The 27,920-nt window shown below is 37.6% G+C and overlaps 1 protein-coding gene across 1 annotated transcript in view; it reads left to right on the top strand.

Annotated features, from left to right (window-relative positions):
* Pccb (propionyl-CoA carboxylase subunit beta) overlaps nt 1–27,920 on the top strand; it is a 56,622-nt gene that overhangs the window by 8,977 nt on the left and 19,725 nt on the right. The window contains exons 5-6 of the mRNA XM_076867624.1: nt 586–699; nt 12,878–12,988. Coding sequence (XP_076723739.1) covers nt 586–699; nt 12,878–12,988 — 225 coding nt within the window. The remainder of the gene's footprint in view (nt 1–585; nt 700–12,877; nt 12,989–27,920) is intronic.

The raw sequence follows: 27,920 nt of genomic DNA, 5'->3' as shown, positions 1-27,920 counted from the left end.
AGGCAATCACTTACATTTTAAACCTTCCTAACTTTCCTGTTTCTAGTGCCCGTGTTATAATGGATAAATGAGATAATGGAACTGAATGAGCTTTGTGAACCTGTCAAGGGAGGTAGGGATGTTGTTCGTTAGGCTGTCAGAGCTACTGACCCCTGAGGAAAATCTGTCACGTTAGAAGTAAAAGCAGGCTTGATCTGGCCCCAGGTTAATAGATGGATCAGCATCTGCTTTCATGAAAATGCCACTTGGCCATTCTGTCCATCAGTTCTTTCATGGTGTTTCTGGGAAAAAAACTGCTGAAAATTTACAGCTTAAGCCTCTTGTTCTAGAAGTAGCTGCCATGAGCTGTCTTACCCCTTGATAATTGGGAGTGCTTTGGCTCTTGGGCATTTGGGGACTTTTATCAGCCTTTTAAATATCTGGTCCTTTGTCTTTCATTGAAGGTACCCATTTGTCATGAGGAATGAATCCAGAGTTACTGCCTCCTGTCTGGAAAAGTACACTTAGAACATTTTCAGAAAACACTGAATGCTGATTTTGATAATAAGAGCAGTTGTCTCACAAGCTGTCTCTCTGCTCTCTCAGATCATGGACCAGGCCATAACAGTGGGGGCTCCAGTGATTGGGCTGAATGATTCTGGGGGAGCACGGATCCAAGAGGGAGTGGAGTCCTTGGCTGGATACGCAGACATCTTCCTGGTGAGAAAATACAGGATTTAGTTGTATAAGCCAAGTCCTGGTCAGAGCTTCCCTATCTCTTCCCATTGTTCTCTGCCCCATTGTGTCTTTTCTGTGGCTCTTTCCTATGTGACTGGGGATGGGAAGAAGGGTGGAGGAAAAGCAAGAGGGGATGGGAGAGTTTCCTTTTTCTTGATACAGAGTTACTCAAAGGGGAAAACAATTAGTTAAATGTCATTCGTAGAAGAAAAAACACTTGAGCTAGGTGTGGTCTTTAATCTGGTGCAATTTCTTTAGTTTTAATTTGTTCTCCATGACCTAGATATTTTTAAAAACTGGCTTCATTAAAGTTATCATGTAAAAGCCAAAATATCTACCCAGTATAATCATAGAATTCAATGTTTTTTTTTTTTTTTTTTTTTTTTTTAAATGTCTAGGGTTGTATAGCCATTACTATAATCTGGCTTTACAATCTTTTCCTCACTTCAGAATTATCCTCCTGCCTGTTTACATCTGTCCCCCACCTGGGCCTTCAGAACTGTTGTTCATGTTTCTGTCTCTCCAGTCTCCTCATCTGACTCCTTACACTTAGTATCATGTTTTAAGAGGTTTATTCATTTTGTAATGTGCAGGAGTTCATTGCTTTTTATTGCTGAGTTGAATTCTTCTATTGAATGTTTTCCACATTGTTTATACCCCAGCTGATGGACATGGGTTTTTGTACTCCTTGGCTTTCATGAACTGTGAACATATGTGTATAACTCTGGATTGTTTTCAGACCATTTCATTGAGGGAAGTACCTACAAGTGGGATTGGTGGGTTTTATTAGTTTATATAGAACTTTTAAAGAAATTGCCAAGTTGTTTCTCAGAATGAAAATATTATTTTATGTTGCCATGAGCAGTGTATTAAAAGTTGCAGATTCTCCATATCTTTGCCAACACTTGGTAATGTCAAGTGTTGATTTAAGCCAATTAAATGGTGTGCAGTGGTGTCTCAGTGTAGTTCTAATAACATTTCCCTGCTGACTAATCATGTTGAGTATCTTTTTAAAAAAATGTTTTTATTAGTATTGATGGACATTTATTTATTTATGTATGTATGTATGTATGTATGTATGTATGTATGTATGTGGTGCTGAGAATTGAACCTAGTGCCTCACACATGCTAGGCAAGCACTCTACCACTGAGCCACAATCCCAGCCCCATGTTGAGTATCTTTTAATGTACCTGTTAGTCATTTTGGAGTCTTCTTTTGCCCATTTTGTAAGTGGAATTTTTTTTTTTTTGAACCAGGGTTTAAACCCAGGGGTGCTTAACCACTGAGCCACATCCCCAGCCCTTTTTATACTTTAGATACAGGGTCTCACTAAGTTGTTTAGGGCCTTGATAAGTTGCTGAGGCTGGCGTTAACTCACAATCCTTCTGCCTCAGCCTCCCAAGCAGGTGTGTGTCTGGCTTGTAATTGGAATTTTGATTTGTTAGAGTTCTTAATGTATTATGAATATAAGTCCTTTATCAGATATGATTTATGTCTTGCTAAGTTGCCCAGGCTGGCCTCAGACTCTCCATTCTCCTCCTTAGCCTCCCAAGTGCTTTTTAGTTTCTTAAAGATGGCTTTTAAAGTGAAAAGTTTTAAATTTTGAAGTTCAACTTATCAATATTTTCTTTTGTGACTTGTAAGAACAAAGACGTGAAGATTTTGCCCAGTGTTTTCTTCACTGAGTTTTATAGATTTGGCTCATTTACATAAGGTATATGATGGCTTGTAATTTTTATAGATGATGTGACATAACATTCTAAATTCACTCTCAGGTACCACTGTTTATAACTATTTTTCCCTCATTTGATTTTGTCTGACACTGGTCAAAAAATCAGTTTATCATAAATGTAAAGATTTCTTTCTGAATTCTTGACTCTTTCATCTGAATGCTCCTCCTTACTTGAGAGAAACAATGTCTTGATAACTATTGCTTGATAGAAGTTTTGAAGTTGGGTAAAATCTTCTAACTATGTTGTTCATAAAAATTGTTCTGGGGCTGGGGTTGTGGCTCAATAGTAGAGTGCTTGCCTAGCATGTGCAAGGCACTGGGTTTGATCCTCAGCACCACATAAAAATAAATAAATAAAATAAAGGTATTGTGTCCAACCACAACTAAAAAGATATTTAAAAAAATAGTTCTGGCTGTTCTAGAGTCCCCTCCATTTCCATGTGAATTTTTGGATCAGTTTTTAACTCTACAAAAATTCCTGATGAGATTTGGTAGGAATTGCATTGAGTCCAGATCAATTTGGTGTAAATTTGAATCTTTACATATTGACTGGTCCACTCCATGTAGACAGAACGTTTTTCCATTTTAGTAGGTGGTCTTTAATTTTTCTCAGCAATATTTTGTAATGTGTAACATTCATGTCTTGTAATTCTTTTTGTTACTTAGGTGTTTTACTCCTTTTTTTTCCCCCCTTACAGTGCTGGGATTGAACCCAGGGCCTTACTCATACTCCGCAAGCACTCTACCATTGAGCTATATCCCTAGCCCTTCTTTTCAGGATTTTATTTAGAGACAAGGTCTTACCAGGTTGCTCCAGCTGGCCTGGAGTTATTTAATTTTGGATTAATTTTTGCAAGTATATAGAATTAAAATTGATTTTTTTTATATATTGATCTTATATCCTACAGCCTGGATAAAGTTGTTTATTAGCTTTTTCATTTTTGGTGCTGAGGATCAAACCCAGGGCCTTGTGCATGCTAAGCATGCACTCTACTAGTGGGCTAAGCCCCTATCACCTTAGCTGTAATATGTTTCTAATAGGAGTTGTATGTGCATATTCCTTAGGCTTTCCTATATACATGATTATGTCTTCTGTAAATAGAGACAGTCTTAATTTTTTCTAATCTGGCCTTCTTTTATTTCTTGCTCATTGTTCTGTCTAGAACCTACAGTACACTGTTGAGTTGTGAGAGCAGACATTCTTGTTCCCAATCTTTGGGGGAAGCATTCATTTTCTTACGTTTAAGTATGATGCCACCTTTAAGTGGCACATGCCTGTAATCCGAGTGGCTCAGGTGGCTGAGGCAGGAGGATGACGAGTTCAAAAGCCAGCCTCAGCAATGGCAAAGTGCTAAGCAAGTGAGACCCTGTCTCTAAATAAAATACAAAAAAGGGCTGGGGATGTGGCTCAGTGGTTCAATCCCTGGTACCCCCCCCCCCAAATATATATATGATATTTACTATTGGTTTTTTGTTTTATATATATATATATATATATATATATATATATATATATGTCCTTCCTTAGGTTGAGGAAGTTCCTTTCTACTTCGAATTTGTTGGGTGTTTTTATCATAAAGGGATGTTTGATTTTGTGAGATGCTTTTTCTGCATCTGCAAGATAATTATGTAGCTTTTGTCCTTTCTTCAAATGATACTGTTTATTATAATGTTAATTGAGTTTTGAATGTTAAATTAACCTTTTATTCTTGTGATCAATCCCAGTTGGTCATTGCATATAATCAATTTTGTAAGGCACTCGATTCTGTTTGCTAGTATGTTGAGTCCTTTTGAATTGATATTAATAGAAGATAAACCTGTCTACAGTTATGACATTTTCTTTTGGTTTTGGCATTTGACTAATTCTCACCTCATCAAAAGAGAAGTGCTGCCTCTGTGTGGTAAGTTCACTGTGTACTGGTTACCAACTTGTCTGGGTGTGGAAAGACAAAACACTCATACACACAAGTTGCATGAAGTGGATTTATTACTTACAGGTAGGCAGCAGAAGCCTAGGTTTTACTGAGACCCAGTCCCCAAGGAACAGGAAAGCTGCGTGGGTGGGATGGACCCTTCACTGCACATACTCCACTTGCAAGAAAGCGGCCCCCCTGGGTTTTATACTCTGGCCATGTTATATGCTGGCTTAAAGTGTTTAGAAAAGCCTGTTTCTAGGGACTAGAACAGAACCTGGATATTCTGGGCAGTCCTTCCTTATTCCAGGATGTTGCATTTCTAGTACCTTCAACAGTTATTCCTAAGCATTACAAGTGAGAAAGTGGGGTAAACTGCGTTGATCTCAGACTATCCTTAAACTGCCCTGCTGCCTCCTCTCCTGTTTGCTTAGAAGAACTTGTAAAGTATTGATGTGAATTTTTTTTCTTTTATAAATTTGGTTCTGGGGGCCAAATGCATGCTAACCACATGCTCTACCGCTGAGCTACACCACCAACCTCTAATTCTTTAAATGTTTAGTGCAGTTCACCATTGAAGTCATCTGGGCCTTGACTTTTCTTTGTAGGTAGTTGTTGAGGTTATTATTCTTTGTTACAGGTTTACCAGATTTTCTACTTTTTCACTTAGCTTTAGTAGTGTTTGTCTTTCTAGGAATTAGTCCATTTCAGCTCAGTGATCTAATGTGTTGCCATACAGTGGTTGATATATTTTCTTGTAATTTTAATTCTATAGTGATGTGTCCTCTCATTTCTAACTTTAGTAACATGTGGTTTTCTTTTCCTTCCTTTATTTTTGTCTATTTAAAGGTTTATCAATTTTGGTGATCTTTTTCAATGAACCAACCTTTTTTCTCTATTCTCAATTTTATTTCTGCTCTGATTATTTCCTTCTTCCTGCTTGCTTTGAGTTCAGTTTGTTTTACTCTGTCTAGTTTTTTAAGGTAGAAGGCTAAGTTATTGATTGGCGATTTTTTCCTAATATGTATATTTACAGCTATTTCCTTATTAATCTTCTTTTTGTTCATTACTAGAGTTGGAGTGTTAGGTCTTCAACTGTTATTATATGTCTATTTGTCTTTTCAGTTCTGTCGACTTTTACTTCAGGGGTCTGTTGGGTGCTATATATATTTTGAAAATTTTGCAAACCTTTATTTATGTAATACTGCAAAAAAGAAAAAACATGGTTTCTTTTCAAAAGTCTACAACAGAATGGACATCTGAACATAGTAATAGGAAGAACTAAGTGCTAATATTTAAGACAAAAGATGCCTATTTTTTTTTGTAATTGTATTTTCTAGGCATATTGAACTTTTGTCAGTATGTAATATCTTTGTAAGCTTTTTGATTTAGAATTGCTTTGTCTGGCAATAATGTAGTCACCATGGCTCTATTTTTTGTTACCCTTTGCATAAGACATACATTTTTTCCTTGTGTCTTTATATCTGAATTGGAGCTCTTTTTATTTTTGTATTATCTCAAGCTTACATTAATTCCCAGTAATATACTTTATTAAAGCTTGACTTAATTTCACCAAAATCTTTATAGCTAGAGGAGTTTGAAGTTGAATTTTAATAAATTTTTTATTATTATTACTATTTTTAGTTTTTATCCATGACAGTAGAATGTAGTTTGACATATCAAACATACATGGAGTATAACTTCCCATTTTTGTGGTTGAACATGATGTGGAGTTACACTGACTGTGTATTTATATACAAACACCCTTTCCTTGATTCCCCTTTGTCTAATCCGGTAAACTTCTGTGTGTGGTGTCTCCTCTGGCTTATTGTGAGTTAGCATCCACATATCAGAGAGAACATTCTGCCTCTGGTGTTTTGGGACTGAATTATTTCACCTAGCACGATAGTCTCCAGTTCCATCCATTTACAGGCAAATGGCGTAATTTCATTCTTCTTTATCGCTAAGTAATACCACATTTTCTTTATCCATTCATTTGTTGAAGGGCACCTAGGTTGGTTCCATAACTTAGCTATTGTGAATTGAGCTGCTGTAAACATTGATGTGGCTGGATAACTGTAGTGTGCTCATTTTAGTGTACATATTAAGTCCTTTGAGTATATGCTGAGGAGTGGGACAACTGGGTCAAATGGTGGTTCCATTCCAAGTTTTCTGAAAATCTTGAATGGGAGCCCTTTTAAACAACACATAGGTTGTTTTTTGAAATCCAGTCTGCCAGTCTGTTTTTATTTATATATTGTTATATTTGTTCATTTATTTATTTTCTTTCCACATTTTTATTGGTGCATTATAGTTGTACATGATGATAGGATTTGTTTTTACATATTTGTACATGCACACAACAGGACAGTGTAATTTGGCCAATATCATTTCCAGCACTTCCCCCTTGCTTTCCACTCCCCACCCCGTGGTGGTCTCTTTCCTCTACTGACCTCTCTTTGATTTTTATTTTATTTTTTAGTTTGAATATCCATATATACTTTCACATGTATATTTCTATATATGTTTGTATACATTCGAAAATACATATATATATATATTTAGTTTTTATGTCTTTTTATTGAAGTGATCTTTTGCTACCTGTATTTGTTCTTTTACATTATTCTTTACTTAAAAGACCAGTTTAATTATTCTAAGCTCCTTCTCTGACATTTCTTCCATGTGATGTTGATGGATTCTGTTATTGGAGAATCTTGGTTTGCTTGGGGAGATTTGTTCCTTTGCTTTTTCATGTTGTTTGTGTGTCTACCCATCTAATGGTAAGGATCTGAGGCAGTAGAGTGTTTACCCTGTGGACTTACAGTGTCCCTAAAGGTTTCCAGTGCCTCACTGTTTAGGGGGAGACAATAATAATAATGACTAGTGCAAACAATTTACAGCATTAAATCAAATAGTTCCTACTATGATGTCTATAATGTTAATTATCACAATAAACAGAAATGATATGATCAGTTATTGCCTATAATAAAAACAGGAATTTTGCAAAAGGGTTTAACTTTTCAGATAGTGAATGGGGAGAGAACAGAAGTGATATAGGATGTGATGATTATGAGGGAGCAGAAGAGAAGATAGAACTAAAAAATTAATAAAAATAAAATAAAGATATTGTGTCCAACTATAACTAAAAAATAATAAATATTAAAAAATACTGACATTAAAAATGCTAGAGATAAGAAGAAAAAAATAGGAAACTGTGTAAATGTTCATGTGCCATAAGGTCACAATTAAACAGTGAAAAAGAATTAAAGGGCTGGGGATGTGGCTCAAACTGTAATGCACTCGCCTGTCATGCGTGGGGCGCTGGGTTCCATCCTCAGCACCACATAAAAATAAAGATGTTGTGTCCACCGAAAACTGAAAAATAAATACTAAAAAAATTCTCTCTCTCTCTCTCTCTCTCTCTCTCTCCTCTGTCTCTCTCTAAAAAAAAACCAAACCAAACCAAAACAAAACAAAACAAAAAACCCAAAAAACCCCACAAAATCTTGATGAGAAGTTAAAGAATTCTTTCTGTTGGAGTTTTCATTGATGAATTTAGGCCATTAATGTTCAAGGTTATTATTGAGATGTGATTTATGTTTCTGGTCATTTTGGTTTATTTCTAGTTCAGCTTCTCTTTTCAGCAGTATTAGGTTGGTATTCTGGAGTGTGATTTCTGGATTGCCGGAGTAAGAGAGGTAATCTGTAGGTGGAGTTCCTCGAGGTGGGGTTTAGCTTTAGGAAGGCTCCAGGCTCTTTGCTGAATGCTAATTGGTCTGGAGATTTTAAATCAGTGCACCTCCAGTGGTGGTATTGACTGGTCCATGCTGGAAGACTTTACCCCAGTAATCTCCAGTTCTTAGTCCCTACTAAGACCTCACTGTTTCTTGGTCCTGTCTCCAAACAATCTCTCCCGCCCCCACCCTTCTGAGTTCCAGGCCAGATGTGGCCTGCAAGCCTTGGGATTGGAGCAGGAGAGGTAGAGCTGGGTGGGTTTCCTCCCTGTTGTCCCCTGTGTAAACCTTTCTCCATGTTGGATTTTCTCCTGGTCACTTAAGCACACTCTGTTGTGAAGCATGTGTTTATTGGGCCTGTGTTTTGGACCGAACTCAGGTTTGCCAAGAATTGGCTTTCCCTGTTGTCTGCTCTTAAGCTAAAGCTGCAAAATGGTTCTTTCCTTTATCCTCTGCATTCTGCCTGGAGAGATGGTGGCTTCTTTCCCCCCACATGGGTTTTGTGCAGCGAGTTGTTCAGGTTTGTTGGGCAATGTCTGTGGTCTCTAAATACTCTACCCAGATACACCTCGGACCTCCCCAAAATGCAGGTTCCTTCCTTTAATTCCCTTATCCATCTACTATGTTCACAAAGGGACCTCTCTGGCTATGGCAATGGCTGTGCTGCTGGGGATTTTTTTTCTGTGTCCCCGATCTGCTTTGAATGTCCAGTAAGTCCTTCCTTTTTTTTTTTTTTTTTTGTTCACTCACCTTGTGGAAAAGCCGCCTGTCTGCTTTCTTGGTTTTACACCAAGGAGCAGCCAGGAAAGCAACCTCCTCTATTTCGCCATCTTGGATCTCTGCCAATCTCTTTTTTTTGACAGGAGAGTTTAATCCATTCACATTTAAAGTGATTACCCACACAGAAGGATTTGCTTCTGCCATTCAACTCTTTGTTTTATGTATGTGTGATAGTTTTTGTGCCTTCATTCCACTGGTTTTTAAAAGTTTAGTTTGGTTGTGTCATTAAAATTCACTTCTTTCATTTCTATATTTAATGTTTCCTTCTCTTAATGGTTACCTTGGTGATTACAATTAAACTAGTTGGAATGAAACCAGGTTAGCTTCAGTAGTTTGGGAGCATACTGCTTCTGTACATCTGCATCTTATGTTGTCATTATCTAGATTACATCTTTATGCATGATGTATTCATTATTGGATTTATAATTGTTTCATGAATTTTTTAAATTATATAGGAAAAATAGAGATGTTATAGACTGAAATATAGCCCTACTGTCTTCTATATTTACCCAGGAAGTTGTATTTACTGTCATGTTTTTTCCTCTCATGATTTCATATTACTGTAGTGTTCTTTTATTTCTGACTAAAGAATTCCCTGTAGTATTTCTTGTATGACATGTCAACTGCAAATGAACCCCTCAACTTTTGTTTATCTGGACATGTCTTATTTTGTCTTTTATCCTTGAAGTTTAGCTTTTCTGGATACAGAATTCTTAGCCAACAGTTTTTTTCTTTAGTATGTGTTACTGCCTTCTGGACTACATGGTTAGTCTTATTGAAGATCCCCTGTGTGTGATAAGTTGCTCCTATCTCCCTACTTTCAAAATTTTCTCCTTGTGTTTGGGTTTGACAGTTTGATTACAATACGTCTCAGTATAAATGTCTTTGAGTTCATCCTACTTGGAGTTCATTGAGCTTCTTAGATGTGTATATTCATGTCTTTCATCAAATTTGGTAAGTTTTTGGCTATTCTTCAAATAGTTTATCGGACTTGTTCTTTCTCTTTTGGGATTCCTAAAATGTATATGTTGGTATGTCTCTAATAATTTTTCTTTTTTTCCTTTTCCCCAGACTAGATAATTTCAATAGTTTAACCTTGAAGTCCTGTGATCCTTTTTTCTGCAACTTGGATCTGCTGTTGAAAATTCTAGTGAATTTTTCATTTCATTGATACTCATTTTGTTTGGACATTGTTTTCCCGCTTTCCTGAGTTCTTTTTCCTTGGTTTCCTTTAGCTCATTGAACATATTTTAAGATAGTTACTCTAGCATCTGTGACTAATAATTCCAGTGTTTGGGTTTCCTCAGGGATGGTTTCTGTCAAATTCTTCTTTTCCTTGTTGAATATGGTCACTGAAATTTTAGTTGTCTCTGTGGCCAACCAGTGATCAGGTAAAGATGTCCCTCTCAGAAGGCACACCAGGTTGGAACAAACTATTTCTTTCCTTGTATTGGGGTGGCTATTTGAATCCATGATAATTGAAACAATGACTGGCCTCCAGGCTGCCCCTCAGCCATCAAAAGCGGTGATCAGCAATCAAAATACACAATCCTTGGGCTGTGCATGTGGCTTAGTGGTAGAGTACTTGCCTAGCTTTTGTGAGGCCCTTGGGTTCTATCCCCTGCATCTCAAAAATGAAAATCCCCCCAAAATACAACCCTAATATTTGAAGGACAAGGTCCTTGTTGTCCACCTTGGCCCCAGGTAGCCACTTCAGGAACATGGGTTTCCAACCTCATAGTTACTTGGTTTACCTCATGGTTTTGGGCTGGGAATGATAGTAGTTACACCAAATGCAGAAATTCACTGAAATGTACCTGCTTCTTCATCACACTCTTCCTTGGATCCTGCAAGTGTTCAACTAAACTCCAAAGTTCCAAAGTATTTACTTCAGACAATCCCTTTTAGTTGAGTTGTTGCTTCAGTCCCAGATTCCTAGAAGTTCCTCTTCTGTCTACTATGATGTCACTCAACTCTTAGTTTGAGCTGGATGTAGTCTCAGCTACTCAGGAGGTTGTGAGGGGAGGATCTCTTGAACCCACCAGTTTGTTGATTAGTCCAGGCGACACAGCAAGATCCTGTCTCAAACGAAAAATATCCCACAGTTCTATGTTTAGAGCTATTTTTTTAAGCTGTATTTTTTGAGTTATTTTTTAGTGGTTGCTCTAAAGATTACAATATAAATTTTAAATTATCTGTCTACTTCAAGTTAATACTGACTTTATTCTGGTAAAAGATGGAAACTCTGCTTTGATATAACTATTTTCTCCCCATCATTCGTGCCATTATTATTATATATTTCCTTACAGTGTTATAATTACAAATTATAGTGTTATAATTATTACATTATATATAAGTATTGAGAATTATATTTATTCAGTACTTTGTATTTAATCATGTATTTGCCATTTTCAGTGCTTTTTTAAAAAAATATTTTTTAGTTATAGTTGGACATAATACCTTTATTTTATTTATTTTTATGTGGTGCTGAGGATTGAACCCAGTGTCTCACATGTGCTAGGCAAGCACTCTTCCACTGAGCCACAACCCCATTCTCTTTTCAGTGCTTTTAATTGCTTCTTGTGGACTTGAATTACTGTCTGGTATTACTTTTACCTTGAGGGAATCCTGAGCAGGCATGGGCACTAGTGGCATTCTTGGTTAAGAATGTGTCAGGGGGGCTGGGGATGTGACTCAAGTAGTAGCGCGCTCACCTGGCATGCGTGCGGCCCGGGTTCGATCCTCAGCACCACATACAAAGAAAGATGTTGTGTCCGCTGAAAACTAAAAAATAAATTAAAAAAAAAAAAGAATGTATCAGGGGCTGGGGTTGTGACTCAGTGGCAGAGCATTTGCCTGGCACATGGGAGCCACTGGGTTTGATCCTCAGCATCACATAAAAATAAATAAATAAAATAAAGGCATTGTGTCTATCTACAACTTAAAAAAAAAAAAAAAAGAATGCCTCAGACTCTTACCATTCTCATCTCAACTTTAGCAGTTTTTTGTGAATGAACACTTCACAATTTAATATTTGATTCGTTTTCAGAACCTTGAATGCTAATACTTTTTTTTTTTTTTGACAATTTTGTCCAGTTTTCTAGTTTTTTTTAGGGAGAGAATTTTTCAGACTCTTAATTGTGCAGTAGCTGGAAGACCACCTATCCAACTTGTCAGTTTTGCAGAGAGTATAGATGACATTTTGTGGCAAAGTTAGCTACTCCCATGGTTTACAGACATTCTGCTCAGAGTCACGGCAGGCTGAAGAGTGGACCCACTTTTCCGAAGCTGATGGGGCTCAGGAGAGGGAAAGGGGTTGGGAGTAGGGCAAGATGTGATTGGGCCCTGTCGCCCAGCCTTGGTCCTCAAGCCCCCACATCCAATCTTTTCCAGGGGGTGGCCTGAGCTTAATCCATCATATACCCCTGTCCTTAGGGCACCTTTCTGGCTCCTCTTACCTTCCCTCCCTGACATCCCCTCTCTGGGAGGGGCAGACTTTGAAGACTGTGGAAGGTAGTGCCTACCTCTCAGCCTTACCTTGTGACTGCTGGGTGCCCTCTGGGTGGAGGGTGTGAAGAGCCTCAGAATAGAGGCCAGAGTCCAGGGTAATTGCTGGCTCTGTTCACTGAGGTTTTCCTTCCTCTTCCAGCCAATTGTGTGTGGACATGGGTGTGGTGGATGAGGTGTGTTTGGAGCTGGAACTAGTGTGGCACAATTCTCTGTAGCTTATATCCTGCTGAGGTTTTGGGGAACAGCTGCCAAGGAGCAGAGAGGAGAGAAGATCTTCACCCCAGAAAGTAACATACCAACTTTCCCACAAGTTAGGGAGGAAATTGAGTACATAATTCTGGAAGAGCTTTACTGAGCCTGTTTGCCTGTTCACCTTCTGCATAGCCTCTCTGTGCCAGGTGAAGCCAAATGCTACTGTTTCCTTTATCTTCCCACAGATAGGGTCTTCACACCTCTGTAACCAGATGCTTTTGCCTTTCTCTTTTGACAGAGGAATGTGACGGCATCCGGAGTCATCCCGCAGATTTCTCTGATCATGGGCCCATGTGCTGGTGGGGCGGTCTACTCGCCGGCCCTAACAGACTTCACATTCATGGTGAAGGTAAGAAAGAAGAGCCTGTTTCTGGTGCCCTTTGAGAGTCCTGCAGCCCCTTATCTGTAATAAAAATGATTCCTGACCCAAATCTAGGTTGTTAGCTGCATTCTCATTGGCATTCAGCAGAGTGATGATAAGGTCTTAGTGGAGAGGTTTTGGCATGGAATCTGTAGCTCATGGGGTTCACTAGCAGGAGGTGCTCATGTGCTTCAGTGGTAGGTGATTTGATTTGTTAGTCTGAATTGAAATGGTTTTTAGGTAATTAAAGGATCTATCCTTTTCCCAGACAGGAGACAGTCTCTTAATTCCTATTCAAAAGGTTCTCATGGGAGGCATTTCTGTATTTTTAGGATATTGTTTCTGGTCGTCCCACATTTATTTCTTTAACTATTTGCCATTTTATTTCATTTTTTGAAATGGTTTTGAATAAATCGATCTCTAACTTCATTTTGAGAGGTACATATTTTTATTTCATAACTTTAATGGAATGACATTTAAAATTATTTGTAAATGATGCTTTCTTCGACTTAACATGTGGACAAATACCCTTAATCTGTTACTTTATTTATTTTTAATTTTTTTTTAGTTGTAGATGGACACAATTCTTTATTTTATTTTATTTATTTTTTTAATGTGGTGCTAAGGATTGAACCCAGTGCCTAACACACGCGAGGCATGTACTCAACTACTGAGCTACAACCCTAGCCTAATCTGTTACTTTAAAATCAGCCTTTTTCTCTTTATTAACAAAAAGAGCCATAAATACTAAAACAGGAAGGTTGGGGGATGCAAAGTAACAATAGTCATTTTTCTCAAAGCAGTAGGAATTCAAGTTTCTAAAGTACTTATCCTCTGACCCAGCTGTTCTGTTCCTAATGTCAGACTGAAAGCCACATAGATGTTCAATAAAAGAGGTGGGTTTAACCCATTAAGATGATCAGAGCTCTTGCTTCCTGCGCACAGCAGAATCCCCTGAACGTTGCTCACTAAATCCAGGCAGGTCACTTCTCTACTGCTGCTGCTGCACTTCTCCTTCCTGCCCCAGGCACAGAGGAGAGGTGCAGGAGTGGCTCCTCTGGTGGAGGCCATCCTTCCTGTGCACAGCTCTCCATGCCTGTTCAGTGGCCTCATGCTGACCCTTCTCTCTGCTGCTTTATTACATTCTTTTAAAGGGTGGCAGGATATGGGAACTTTGTTTTTTGCAGTACTGGGGGTTGAACCTGGGGCCTTGCACATGCTAGGCAAGTGCTCTATCACTTGGCTCATCCCCAGCCTTCTTTACTACTTCCGTTTTCTCCCTTGCTACTGTATCCTATCAGAACTTAATCAAGTGCAGGTCTTTTCTGTCTTTAAAAACAAAAGCTGTCCCCTATAGGTAATTCTCTCTCCCTCCCCTCACCTTCTTTTTTTTCTTTTTTGCAGTGCTGGGGATTGAACTCAGGGACTTGCACATGCTCGGCAAATGCTCTACCACTGAGCTGCACCCCAGCCTTTTTTATTTTATTATGAGACAGGGTCTCTTTGAGTTGCCCAGGCTGGCCATGGACTTCCTGTTCTCCTGCCTCAACCTCCTGAGTTGCTGGGATGACAGATGTGCACCTCTGTGCCCACCCTCTTTTCCTGTTCATGTCAATTTAGCCTTGTCCTCCCAATCCACTAAACTGTCCTTCTAAGGTCATTAGTGCCTTCTGTGTCACTGTGAATGCTAGTTATTGCTCATCTCCCTCAATCTCTCAGCAGTATTGTTTTCTCATGCCCTCCCACAATGCCTCTGTGGCATCTCCTGTCATCTCTGGCCACACCTTCTTGGTTTCCATTGACAATTTACATCATCCTGCTCAGCCCTCTAGCTGCTGGGGTTCTTTCCAAACTGCTTTCCCTTCTTTGCCTTTTTTTTTTTTTTTTTGGTACTGGGGAGTGAATCCAGGGGCACTTAACTACTGAGCCACATCCCCAGCCCTTTTTAAATTTTATTTAGAAACAAGGTCTCAATGAATTACTTAGGGCCTAACTGTGTTCTTGTCCTACAACTATTTGTTAGACCTTAATCATTTGATATCTTAAATATTTCATATGTTTAATAAAGTGCAATAAAAATGCAACATTTTTTAAAAATTTTCTTTTGGAGTTGAAAGTGAACAGAATGCCTTTATTTTATTTGTTTATTTTTATGTGGTGCTGAGGATCGAACCTAGTATCTCACATGTGCTAGGCAAGCGCTCTTCCACTGAGCTCCAGCCCCAGCCCCAAAATACAATATCTTTTTAAAAAAGAATCTGAAAGGTAATTATGAAGTTCATGTGGGGTGAAGAAACATCCTGTAAGAATAAACACTTCAGAAGAAGTATAATGAGGGCTAGCTTGCCAGTGCCATAGTACATTATAAAGCTGCAGTAACCAAAATGGCTTCATTAACATGCAGTGAGTGGACAGATCATGGGACGGAACAGAAGTGAGAAATGGGTCTAAATATATTGTACATTTAGCGTATGATGAAAGATATATTTTTGTTCTATTTAGGGGCACTGATAATACCAGTTTTTATATCGAGACAATTATTTGATTCACACGAAGGTTTATTTTTGGGCTTCCTCTCTCCCATTGATGTGTTCTGTCTTAATTATGGTGGTCATGTAGTAAGTTTTGAAATTAAGACATGAGATCTCCACCTTCATTCTTCGATTGTTTTGACTGTATGTAATCCTATGAAGTCCCATATTGATTTTAGGCTGGGTTTTCCTCTTGCTACTTAAAAACTTCATTGGGATTTTGATAGGGACTGCTTTGGATCTGTAGACGACTTTGGGTAATGATGACATTTTAATATCTAGGTGAAGGATTGTTAATTTTATTGACCTTTTCTAAGAACTAATTCTTGGTTTTGTTAGCGTTTCCTGTTTTTCTATTTATCTTCTGCTAGCCGTAGGTTTAGTTCTTTTTTTTTTTTTAAGTATCTGTTTTTTAGTTATAGGTGGACACAATATCTTTATTTATATATATATATATATATATATATATATATATATATATATATATATATTTATTTATTTTTATTTATTTATTTTATTTTTATGTGGCGCTAGGCAGGTGCTCTACTGCTGAGCCACAACCCCCACCCCAGTTCTTTTTTTTTTATCCCCAGTTCTTCAAGGTGTAAAGTTGGTTGTTTTGAGACCTTTCTTCTTTTTTAATGTGTTTAGAGCTATAAGTTTCTCTTTTGGTGTTGCTTTCACTGTGTTCTGGTTTTTTGTATGATTTTTTTAAAAAATATTTTCTTAGTTGTAGTTGGACACAATACCTTTATTTTATTTATTTATTTTTAAGTGGATCGAACCCAGAGCCTCACACATGCTAGGCAAGTGCTCTCCTGCTGAGCCCCAGCTCCAGCCCCTCATATGATGTTTTTAATATTCATTTGTCTCGATATTTTAAAATTTCCCTGTGATTTTTTCTTTGACTCACTGATGGTTTAAAATTATTTGCTTTTCACATGTTATAAATTTTCTAGTTTTCCTTCTGTGTTTAGTTGCATCCCATTATGATTGATTTCACTCTCAAAATTGATTAAATCCTGTGATGTGTCCAAACACATGGCCTACCTTGGGATCACATTTCTTGTTGGTCTCCTTTAAGCTGAAACAATTCCTTGGACTTTTCATCATGATATTGACACTTTGGGAGGATACAGATAAATTATTTTGTTCTCCAGAATGGGCTTATCTGATGTTTCCTGGAATTAGAGTTGGGTTTGGTATCTGAGTTTGTCTGTTACGTAAGGCTTGCTGTATCAACTTAGATATTCCATCTAGAATCGAGAGATGCCCATATTCCTCTATGAGTGATGCCACTTTGATAGCCAGTTCAAGGTGTGGTCTGTTTCTCCCCATGGAGTTTCTGGTTTTCTCTTTGTAACTTAATGGTGCTTTTTGGAGAGATGCTTTGAGAACTTGAGAATATTCTACTCTGCATCTCACTTTTTCTCCTTGATTGGTTTATTTTCTAAACTAATCCATACTTTAATGTTTAATAAAATGGTTATCTAGCTCCATGATTTGCTTCCTATCAGGTGGCATTTTAAAAAGTTTTTTAAATTTTTATTTTTTTAATATATTTTTAAAGTTGTAGATGGACATAATACCTTTATTTTATTGAACCCAGTGCCTCACGCATGCTAGGCAAGTGCTCTACCATGGAGCCCCAGCCCCAGCCCTAGCCCTCAGTTAGCATTTTATTCTAAGGAAGAACCCCAATTTCTTTTCATTTTTCTTTCTTTCTTTTTTTTTTTTTTTTTTTTTTTTTGTACCAGGGATTGAACTCAGGGGTACTCAGCCACTGAGCCATATCCCCAACCCTATTTTGTATTTTTTTTAGAGACAGGGTCTCACTGAGTTGCTTAGTTCCTTGCTTTTGCTGGGACTGGCTTTGAACTCATGATCCTCCTGCCTCAGCCTCCTGAACTGCTGGGATTACAGATATGTGCCACCATGCCTGGCGGCTCTACTTTCTTGAAGATATGTTTATGTGATCTATTATTAATGTGAATTCAAGAATTCCTGTTTTGCCCAGTGGTTTATAATCCATTACTGTAGTTTGTTTTGATGCTCGTATTGTCCTTAACCAGGCCGGGGAGCCCTTTAAGCTGGCTCCTATCCTGCTTTGATATGTGAATCAAGTTCACTTGGGCACATTCCTTTATGGGTAGTAGTTTTAATTCTAAAAAGAGTTTTTCGTACCTCAAGCTCATGAAAGTAGTTTCCATTTTATTAAAGCTTTATTGGTTTGCCTTTTTTTACCTGTCTATACCTTCCTGGAATTGATTCATGGTTTGAAGTAAGAGTCCCTTCCCCCATTTTTTCTCTTCAATGATTGACCTTGTCAGTCTAGAGCCTTTTATGGAAATGAACATCCATTCCTGCTCTCTGATGCCACATGTGTCATAAATCCAGCTCTGGTGGTCTGTGTGCCTATTTCTGTGACAGTGCCACACTACCTCACTCAGAGTGGCTACAGGAGATGTTGATAGCTGGTAGAGCAGGTTGCAGGTTGGCCCACCTTGTTCTCAGGTGAAATGGGCTATTCTTGGCTCTTTGCATTAACACAAGGTGTCCTTAGGTTGCCTAGACAGGTGGTCTCGAACTCCTGGGTTCAGGAGATTCTCCTGCCTCAGCTTACTGAGAAGGTGGGCTGTGGGCACATGTGACCACATCTGGCTTTATACATTTTTTTCAACTTTATTGAAATGTGAGATAAATTATATGTACTTGAAGCATATAACCTGATGTTTGTATAAATCCATAAAGCCGTTACCACATGATTCAAGACAACGAACATCCTGCACCCTTAAAAGTTTCTTTGTAATCCATTCTTCCCGTTTTTTTTTTTTTTATATTTATTTTTTAGTTTTTGGCGGACACAACATCTTTGTTTGTATGTGGTGCTGAGGATCAAACCTGGGCCGCACGCATGCCAGGCGAGCATGCTACCGCTTGAGCCACATCCCCAGCCCCTATTCTTCCCTGTTTAACAAAACCTGCTCTTCTGGTAGCCATTGACTTACCTTCTGTCACTATAGATAAATTTGCAACCTTCTGTCTTTTTTTTTTTTTTTTTTTTTTTTTTTAATTTTATTTTTTTATTGGTTATTCAAAACATTACAAAGATTGCAGAATCACATCGGTTACACATCCACATTTTTACATAATACCATAATAGTAACTGTTGTATTCTGCTACCTTTCCTATCCTCTACTATCCCCCCTCCCCTCCCCTCCCATCTTCTCTCTCTACCCCATCTACTGTAATTCATTTCTCTCCTTATTTTTTTCCCATTCCCCTCACAAACTCTTATATGTAATTTTGTATAACAATGAGGGTCTCCTTCCATTTCCAAGCAATTTCCCTTTTCTCTCCCTTTCCCTCCCACTTCATGACTCTGCTTAATGTTAATCTTTTCCTCCTGCTCTTCCTCCCTGCTCTGTTCTTGGTTGCTCTCATTATATCAAAGAAGACATTTGGCATTTGTTTTTTAGGGATTGGCTAGCTTCACTTAGCATAATCTGCTCTAGTGCCATCCATTTCCCTGCAAATTTCATGATTTTGTCATTTCTTAGTGCTGCGTAGTACTCCATTGTGTATAAATGCCACATTTTTTTTATCCATTCATCTATTGAGGGGCATCGGGGTTGGTTCCACAGTCTAGCTATTGTGAATTGTGCTGCTATGAACATCGATGTGGCAGTATCCCTGTAGTACGCTCTTTTGAGGTCTTCAGGGAATAGTCCGAGAAGGGCAATAGCTGGGTCAAATGGTGGTTCCATTCCCAGCTTTCCCAGGAATCTCCATACTGCTTTCCATATTGGCCTCACCATTTTGCAGTCCCACCAGCAATGTATAAGAGTACCCTTTTCCCCACATCCTCGCCAGCACTTGTTATTGTTCGACTTCATAATGGCTGCCAATCTTACTGGAGTGAGATGGTATCTTAGGGTGGTTTTGATTTGCATTTCTCTGACTGCTAGAGATGGTGAGCATTTTTTCATGTACTTGTTGATTGATTGTATGTCCTCCTCTGAGAAGTGTCTGTTCAGGTCTTTGGCCCATTTGTTGATTGGGTTATTTGTTTTCTTATCGTTTAATTTTTTGAGTTCTTTGTATACTCTGGATATTAGGGCTCTATCTGAAGTGTGAGGAGTAAAAATTTGTTCCCATGATGTAGGCTCCCTATTTACCTCTCTTATTGTTTCTCTTGCTGAGAAAAAACTTTTTAGTTTAAGTAAGTCCCATTTGTTGATTCTTGTTTTTAACTCTTGTGCTATGGGTGTCCTATTAAGGAATTTGGAGCCCGACCCCACAATATGTAGATCGGAGCCAACCTTTTCATCTATCAGACGCATAGTCTCTGATTTGATATCAAGGTCCTTGATCCATTTTGAGTTAACTTTTGTGCATGGCGAGAGGAGGGGATTCAGTTTCATTTTATTGCATATGGATTTCCAGTTTTCCCAGCACCATTTGTTGAAGATGCTATCCTTCCTCCATTGCATGCTTTTAGCCCCTTTATCGAATATAAGATAGTTGTAATTTTGTGGATTGGTTTCTGTGTCCTCTATTCTATACCATTGGTCCACCCGCCTGTTTTGGTACCAGTACCATGCTGTTTTTGTTACTATTGCTTTGTAGTACAGTTTGAAATCTGGTATCGCTACACCTCCTGATTCACACTTCCTGCTTAGAATTGCTTTTGCTATTCTGGGTCTTTTATTTTTCCATATGAATTTCATGATTGCTTTATCTATTTCTACAAGAAATGCCGTTGGGATTTTGATTGGCATTGCATTGAACCTATAGAGAACTTTTGGTAATATTGCCATTTTGATGATGTTAGTTCTGCCTATCCATGAACAGGGTATATTTTTCCATCTTCTGAGATCTTCTTCTATTTCTCTCTTTAGGGTTCTGTAGTTTTCATTGTATAAATCTTTCACCTCTTTTGTTAGGTTGATTCCCAAGTATTTTATTTTTTTTGAGGATATTGTGAATGGGGTAGATGTCCTCATTTCCAGTTCAGAAGATTTGTCGCTGATATACAGGAATGCCTTTGATTTATGCGTGTTGATTTTATATCCTGCCACTTTGCTGAATTCATTTATTAGCTCTAGTAGTTTCTTTGTAGACCTTTTTGTGTCTTCTAGGTATAGGATCATATCCGCAAATAGTGATAATTTAAGTTCTTCTTTTCCTATTTTTATGCCTTTAATTTCTTTCGTCTGTCCAATTGCTCTGGCCAGTGTTTCGAGAACTATATTGAATAGAAGTGGTGAGAGAGGGCATCCCTGTCTTGTTCCAGATTTTAGAGGGAATGCCTTCAGTTTTTTTCCATTTAGAATGATGCTAGCCTGAGGCTTAGCATATATAGCTTTTATAATTTTGAGGTAAGTTCCTGTTATCCCTAGTTTTTCTAATGTTTTGAACATAAAGGGATGCTGTACTTTGTCGAATGCTTTTTCTGCGTCCACCGAGATGATCATATGGTTCTTATCTTTAAGTCTATTGATGTGGTGAATAACGTTTATTGATTTCCGTATATTGAACCAGCCTTGCATCCCAGGGATGAATCCTACTTGATCATGGTGCACAATCTTTTTGATATGTTTTTGTATACGATTTGCCAGAATTTTATTGAGGATTTTTGCATCTAAATTCATTAGGGATATTGGTCTGTAGTTTTCTTTCTTTGAGGTGTCCTTCTCTGGTTTGGGAATCAGGGTGATATTGGCCTCATAGAATGAATTTGGGAGTTCTCCCTCTTTTTCTATCTCCTGAAATAGATTATGGAGTATTGGTATTAGTTCCTCTTTAAATGTTTTGTAAAACTCTGCTGTACATCCATCCGGTCCTGGGCTTTTCTTGGTTGGTAGTCTTTTGATGGCTTCTTCTATTTCCTCCCTTGATATTGATCTGTTTAGGTTGTTTATATCTTCCTGATTCAATCTGGGTAGTTCATATGTCTCAAGGAATTTATCTATGCCTTCACTATCTTCTATTTTATTAGAGTATAGGGTTTCAAAATAATTTCTAATTATCGTCTGTATTTCTGAATTGTCTGTTGTGATGTTGCCTTTTTCATCCCGTAAGCTAGTAATTTGGGTTCTCTCTCTTCTTCTCTTTGTTAGTGTGGCTAGTGGTCTATCAATCTTATTTATTTTTTCAAAGAACCAACTTTTAGTTTTGTCAATTTTTTTGATTGTTTCTTTTGTTTCGATTTCATTGATTTCTGCTCTAATTTTAATTATTTCTTGCCTTCTACTGTATTTGCTGCTGATTTGTTCTTCTTTTTCTAAGGCTTTGAGGTGTAGTATGAGGTCATTTATTTGTTGGCTTTTCCTTCTTTTAAGGAATGAACTCCATGAAATGAATTTTCCTCTTAGTACTGCTTTCATAGTGTCCCAAAGATTTCGATATGTTGTTTCTGAGTTTTCGTTTACCTCTAAGAATTTTTTAATTTCCTCTTTGATGTCTTCTGTAACCCTTTGTTCATTCAGTAGCATATTGTTTAATCTCCATGTGATGTAGGGTTTTTCCTTTCTCATTTTATTATTGATTTCCAATTTCATTCCATTATGATCAGATAAAATGCACGGTAGTATCTCAACTCCTTTGTAATTGCTAAGCTTTGCCCTGTGACATAATATATGGTCTATTTTTGAGAAGGATCCATGTGCTGCTGAGAAGAAAGTGTATCCACTTGATGTTGGGTGGTATATTCTGTATATATCAATTAAGTCTAAGTTATTTATTGTATTATTGAGCTCTATGGTTTCTTTATTCAATTTTTGTTTGGAAGATCTGTCCATTGGTGAGAGAGGTGTATTAAAATCTCCCATGATTATTGTGTTGTGGTCTATTAGACTCTTGAACTTGAGAAGAGTTTGTTTGATGAACGTAGCTGCACCATTGTTTGGGGCATATATATTAATGATCGTCAAGTCTTGTTGGTGTATGGTTCCCTTGAGCAGTATGTATTGTCCTTGTTTATCCCTTTTGATTAACTTTGGCTTGAAGTCTATTTTATTTGATACAAGTATGGACACCCCTGCTTGCTTCCGGGGTCCGTATGAGTGATATGATTTTTCCCAACCTTTCACCTTCAGTCTGTGTATGTCTTTACCTATCAGATGAGTCTCCTGTAGACAGCATATTGTTGGATCTTTTTTTTTAATCCATTCTACTAGCCTATGTCTTTTGATTGGTGCATTTAAGCCATTAACATTTAGGGTTACTATTGAGATATGGTTTGTATTTCCAGCCATATTTGGTTATGTATGATACTTAACATGATTAGTTTTTCCTCTATGCTTAGTTTTTCCTTTATTGTACTACCTCCCGTTGTTGGTTTTCATTGTTATTTTTCATTTCCTCTTCCTGTAATGTTTTGCCAAGGATGTTTTGAAGAGCTGGTTTTCTAGCTGCAAATTCTTTTAACTTTTGCTTATCGTGGAAGATTTTTATTTCATCTTCAATCCTGAAGCTTAATTTCGCTGGATACATGATTCTTGGTTGGAACCCTTTTTCTTTCAGCGTTTGAAATATGTTGTTCCAGGATCTTCTAGCTTTCAGAGTCTGTGTTGAAAGATCAGCAGTTATCCTGATTGGTTTACCCTTAAATGTAATCTGCTTCCTCTCTCTTGTGGCTTTTAAGATTCTCTCCTTATTCTGTATGTTGGGCATCTTCATTATTATATGTCTTGGTGTGGATCTCTTATGATTTTGTATATTCGGTGTCCTGTAGGCTTCTAGTATTTGGATTTCTTTTTCATTCTTTAAGTCTGGGAAGTTTTCTAGTATTATTTCATTGAATAGATTACTCATTCCCTTGGTTTGGACCTCTGTACCCTCTTGTATCCCAATAAGTCTTAGGTTTGGTTTCTTGATGTTATCCCACAATTCTTGGATGTTCTGCTCATGATTTCTTAACATTCTCGCTGAGCTGTCTATGTTGTTTTCAAGTTGAAAAACTTTGTCTTCGTTGTCTGAAGTTCTATCTTCCAAGTGTTCTACTCTGCTGGTAATACTCTCATTTGAGTTTTTAATTTGGTTTATTGTTTCCTGCATTTCCAGGATTTCTGTTTGTTTGTTTTTTATATCCTCTATCTCCCTATAGAGTTGATCTTTTGCTTCTTGGATTTGTTTATGTAATTCATTGTCAAAGTGATTTTTCATTGTCTGAATTTGATGAATAATGTCTTCCTTGAGACTCCAGATCATCTGAAGCATGTATATCCTGAACTCTTTGTCTGACATTCCATCAGCTGCAGATATTACCTCATCTAATGTTGAATTGACCTGTATTGTTTGTGGTCCTTTCTTTCCTTGTCTTTTCATACTGCTCATGATTCTTTCTAGCTTTGTGAAACTGTTGAGCTAATGTTTTTCCCCTTATATATTTGTATTGTTCTTGAATAGCTCCAATATTCCTCTTTTTCGGAGAAAGACAATGTTAACAGATCCCAATATCAACAGTACATTATCTAAGGACAAGTTTTCATTATTAATGCATTTATAGTTAGATTCTAAGACTATAGATATTGGATTTAATTATTACTTAAGAATATATTCCTTAGTTTCATAAAAGGCGTACCATATCTGGTGGCATATAGAAAACTTAATTTCAGACGAAGGATGTTATACTTAAAGAGAAAGGAGTGAGGGAATGAGGTTAAACTAACTTAGCACCTTTGGAGAACTCTAACCACTCGACTGGTAATTTATGGAAGAATGTATAGACTCAACCTCCTATTTAGATAGTTACCCTATGTATAGATAGCAAAAGTTAGGAGATTGAAAGTGGTATAGAGAGAATATGAATTAAAAAAAAAAGAAAAGAAAAGAAATAACAAGGAAGAAAAGAGAAATAAGAGAAGGGAAAGGGAAGTAAGATAGAAATACAGAAAAAAAAATGGGGGGGAGGTGGGGTATATGCAATTCCTCTATATTATATTACTTTGGTAATTCAGTTGTTCATGCTCAGTTCTTGGTTTCACATATGCTGAAGTTGTGGAAGAGAGAGAAGAAAAGAGAAAGAGAGGAAAAAAAAAAAGTCTCTCAGAACACTGTTTTCCTTGCTTCCAGTAGGTGGCGTTGTCTATTCCTAGTTTGAGCCTCTGTATTCAGGGTGGTGGGTATAGCCAGTGTGAAGGGAAATGAGCTTCCACCTGTATCTTCCCTACTCTAGTCTCTGAGGTAGAAACCAGGTGCCTCTACAGTTGTTGTTTTGTGTTGATAGCTACAATCCCCAAAAGCTTGTGGGAAATATTTTGAGTTATCGCAGCTAAGGGTGGGGGAGTTGGAAACCGGGTACCTGGATCAGCCGCAACTGTGCTGGTAGCCACACCCACTTTGATGGGTTTTAAGGGTTGATGGGCTTCCTGGAGACTAGCGCTCGGGGCGGGACCGGACTTCCTGCTCCGGTCTGGCTGAGCGGCTGGCGCCTTCCTGCTCCGGTCTGGCTGGGCGGCTGTCGCGGCTTCCTGCTCCGGTCTGGCTGGGCGGCTGTCGCGGCTTCCTGCTCCGGTCTTGCAACCTTCTGTCTTTACAAATAAATTTGCATTTTCTAGGATTATGTATCAATGGAATTATACAAAATGATATTTTATATATAAAAAAATCATATGGAAAATATGTACTCATTTAGTGGGAGGAGCGTTAGCTGCTGCTTCTTTTTTTATTTTTGTGATGCTGGGAATTGAACCCAGGGCCTTGTGCATGCGAGGCAAGCACTCTACCAACTGAGCTGTATCCCCAGCCCGTTTATTTAGGACAATTGCTTAGAGATTAATCTTCTAATGAACATTATAGGTTGTTTTTAGTTTTTTTTTTTCAATAAACCTTAATTTTTTAGAGAAGTTTAATGTTCATAGCAAAATTGAGCAGAAGGCTCGAAGTTTTCCTGTGTGTACCCTGCTCTCGCTAGAGTGGTACATTGTTACAGTTGGTGAACCTACATTGACACATCATTACTCAAAGTCCAAGTTGTTCCTTTTAGGGTTCACTCTGAATGTTGTTTATTCTGTGAGTTTTAACAAACATATAATGGCATTTTTCATATGAATAGTTTGACTCTCCTCAATCTACCCTAAAAATCCTCTGTGCTCTGCCTGTTCCTACCCTCCCCCCATCCTTTGACAGCTACTGTTTTTCTGCCTATCTAGTTATGCCTTTTCCAGAATGTCACATAGTTGGAATCATCCAGTTGGTAGCCTTTCCAGATTGGCTCCTGTCACTTAGTAATGCACGTTTAAATTTCCACCATGCCTTTCAATGACTGAGTAGCTCACTTATTTTTAGCACTGAATAACATTCCTTATCTGGATGCTGGGGGATTACGTTACCCATCCACCTGTCAGAGGGCATCTTGGTTCCTTCCTTGTCTTGGCATTATAGTAAAGCTGCTGTAAATACCGTGTGTAGGTTTTTGTTTCGACTAATTTGGGTAAATACCAAGGAGTGCCATTACTGAATCATATGTTAAAAGTATATTTAGTTTTATAAGAAGCTGCCAAACTGTCTTCCAGAGTGGCCATACCATTTTACATTCCCACGAGGAATGACTGATAATTCCTGTTGTTCCACATCCTCCCCAGCATTTGGCATTATCTGCGTTCTGGGTTTCAGCCATTCTAGTGGGTGTGCACTGATATCTTATTTAAGGTTACAATTTCCCAAAGATGGACGATGTGTGGCATCTTCTCATGCTTACTTGACATCTGTATATTTTCATTGGTGAGCTTTCTGTTCAGGTCTCTGGCCTGTTTAAATAGATTGTGTTTTGTTGAGTTCTATGTGTTCTTTCTGTACTCTGGATAATAGTTCTTTAGTTGATGTTTCTTTTGCACATACTTTGTTGCGGTCAGTGGCTTGTCTTTTCCATGTCCTGATAGTCTTTTCCTTAGAATAGAAAATTTTAATTTTAACAAGTGTAACTTATTTCTTTCATGATTATGCCTTCAGTGTTCTTTTAAAAAGTCACTACCTGAACCAAGATCATCTAGATTTTTTCCTTTATTCTGTTCTAGTATGTGTGTACTTTCCTTACTGCTTTTATTTAAGCCTGTGGTCCAGTTTGAGTTGATTTTTGTGAAGGGTGTTGAATCTTCTAGACGATTTCCCCCTAATTTGGATATCCAGTTGCTCCAGACCATAATTTGAAAAGTCCTTCTTTCATCCAATATATTGCCTTTGCTCCTTTGCCAAACATTAATAGCCTCTGTGTGTTTGTTTCTGGATTCTCTGTTCTGTTCTGTTTATTCTTCAGCCACCACTAGTGTCCTGGTAACTGTGCATTGATAGCGTATTGTGAAATAGTGTCGTTCTTTCAGCTCTGCTTCTCCTGGCTCTCTGGGTGTTTTGCCTGACCATATAAACTTCTAGAATTATTAGAGCTACTAAATAACTTGAGTTTTTTAAAAAAATTGTGATTATATCAGATATGTTGATGAAGTTTAGAAGAAATGAAATCTTTACAGTCTTAAGCCTTTCTACCTCTGAACGTGGAGTGTCTCCATTTAGTTCTCTGATTTCTCTTGTAGTTTTTTTCATAGATTTTTGTACATATTTTGTTAGATGAATACCTAAGCATTTAATTTTGGTGGTGCTAATGTAAATGGTAGTGTTTTTAATTTCCAATTCCACTTATCCATTTCTGGTATAAGAAAGTGACTTTTGTGTAATAACCTTGTGTCTTGAAACCCTGCTTTAATCACTTGTTTTTTTAAAAAGTGATTTATATATATATATAATTTAATAGCACTAGAGATTGGACCCAGGGGCACTCCACCTTTGAGCTCTTTTTTTTTTTTTTTTTTAAGGCAGGTATAATTTGCCCACCTGGCCCTCAAACTTGCAATCCTGCTTTTTTAGTTTCCCAAGTTGTTAGAATTCCAGGTGTGCACTATTGTGCCTGGCCCTTTTGTGGTTAATTGAGCATTTTATATGATCCCATTTTCTCTCCTTTATTAGCACATTTGTTATACTTTTTTTTTTTCTCTTTTGAACTTTACTGGTTGTCTTAGGCTTTGCAGTTTACATTTGCAACTAACCCAGGTGTCTTTCAGATTACTCGTACCACTTCCTAGGTAGTAGTAGGATAATAGTAATTCACTTTCCTCCCAGCTCTTGGATTATTGCTGTTATTCATTTTCTCTGTATGCATGTATATGTGTGTATATGCATATGTAATTGAATATATTGTTGCTATTATTTTGAACAAATTATGTTAGATCAGCTAAGAAGAAAAAATAAAATTTTATCTTCATTTATTCCTTATGTAATATTCTCTTTATATGGCTCCAAGTTTCTGACCTTTATCATTTACCTTCAGAAAGATATTCTTTGCAAGAAATGTTAAATTATTTAGAATATCTACTAACAATAGATTTCATCAG

The sequence above is a fragment of the Callospermophilus lateralis genome, chromosome 10, assembly GCF_048772815.1.
Source record: "Callospermophilus lateralis isolate mCalLat2 chromosome 10, mCalLat2.hap1, whole genome shotgun sequence".
NCBI classification, from domain to species: domain Eukaryota; kingdom Metazoa; phylum Chordata; class Mammalia; order Rodentia; family Sciuridae; genus Callospermophilus; species Callospermophilus lateralis.
Note: the sequence above shows the minus strand (reverse complement) of the source record. Positions and strands in the feature narration are given on the sequence as shown.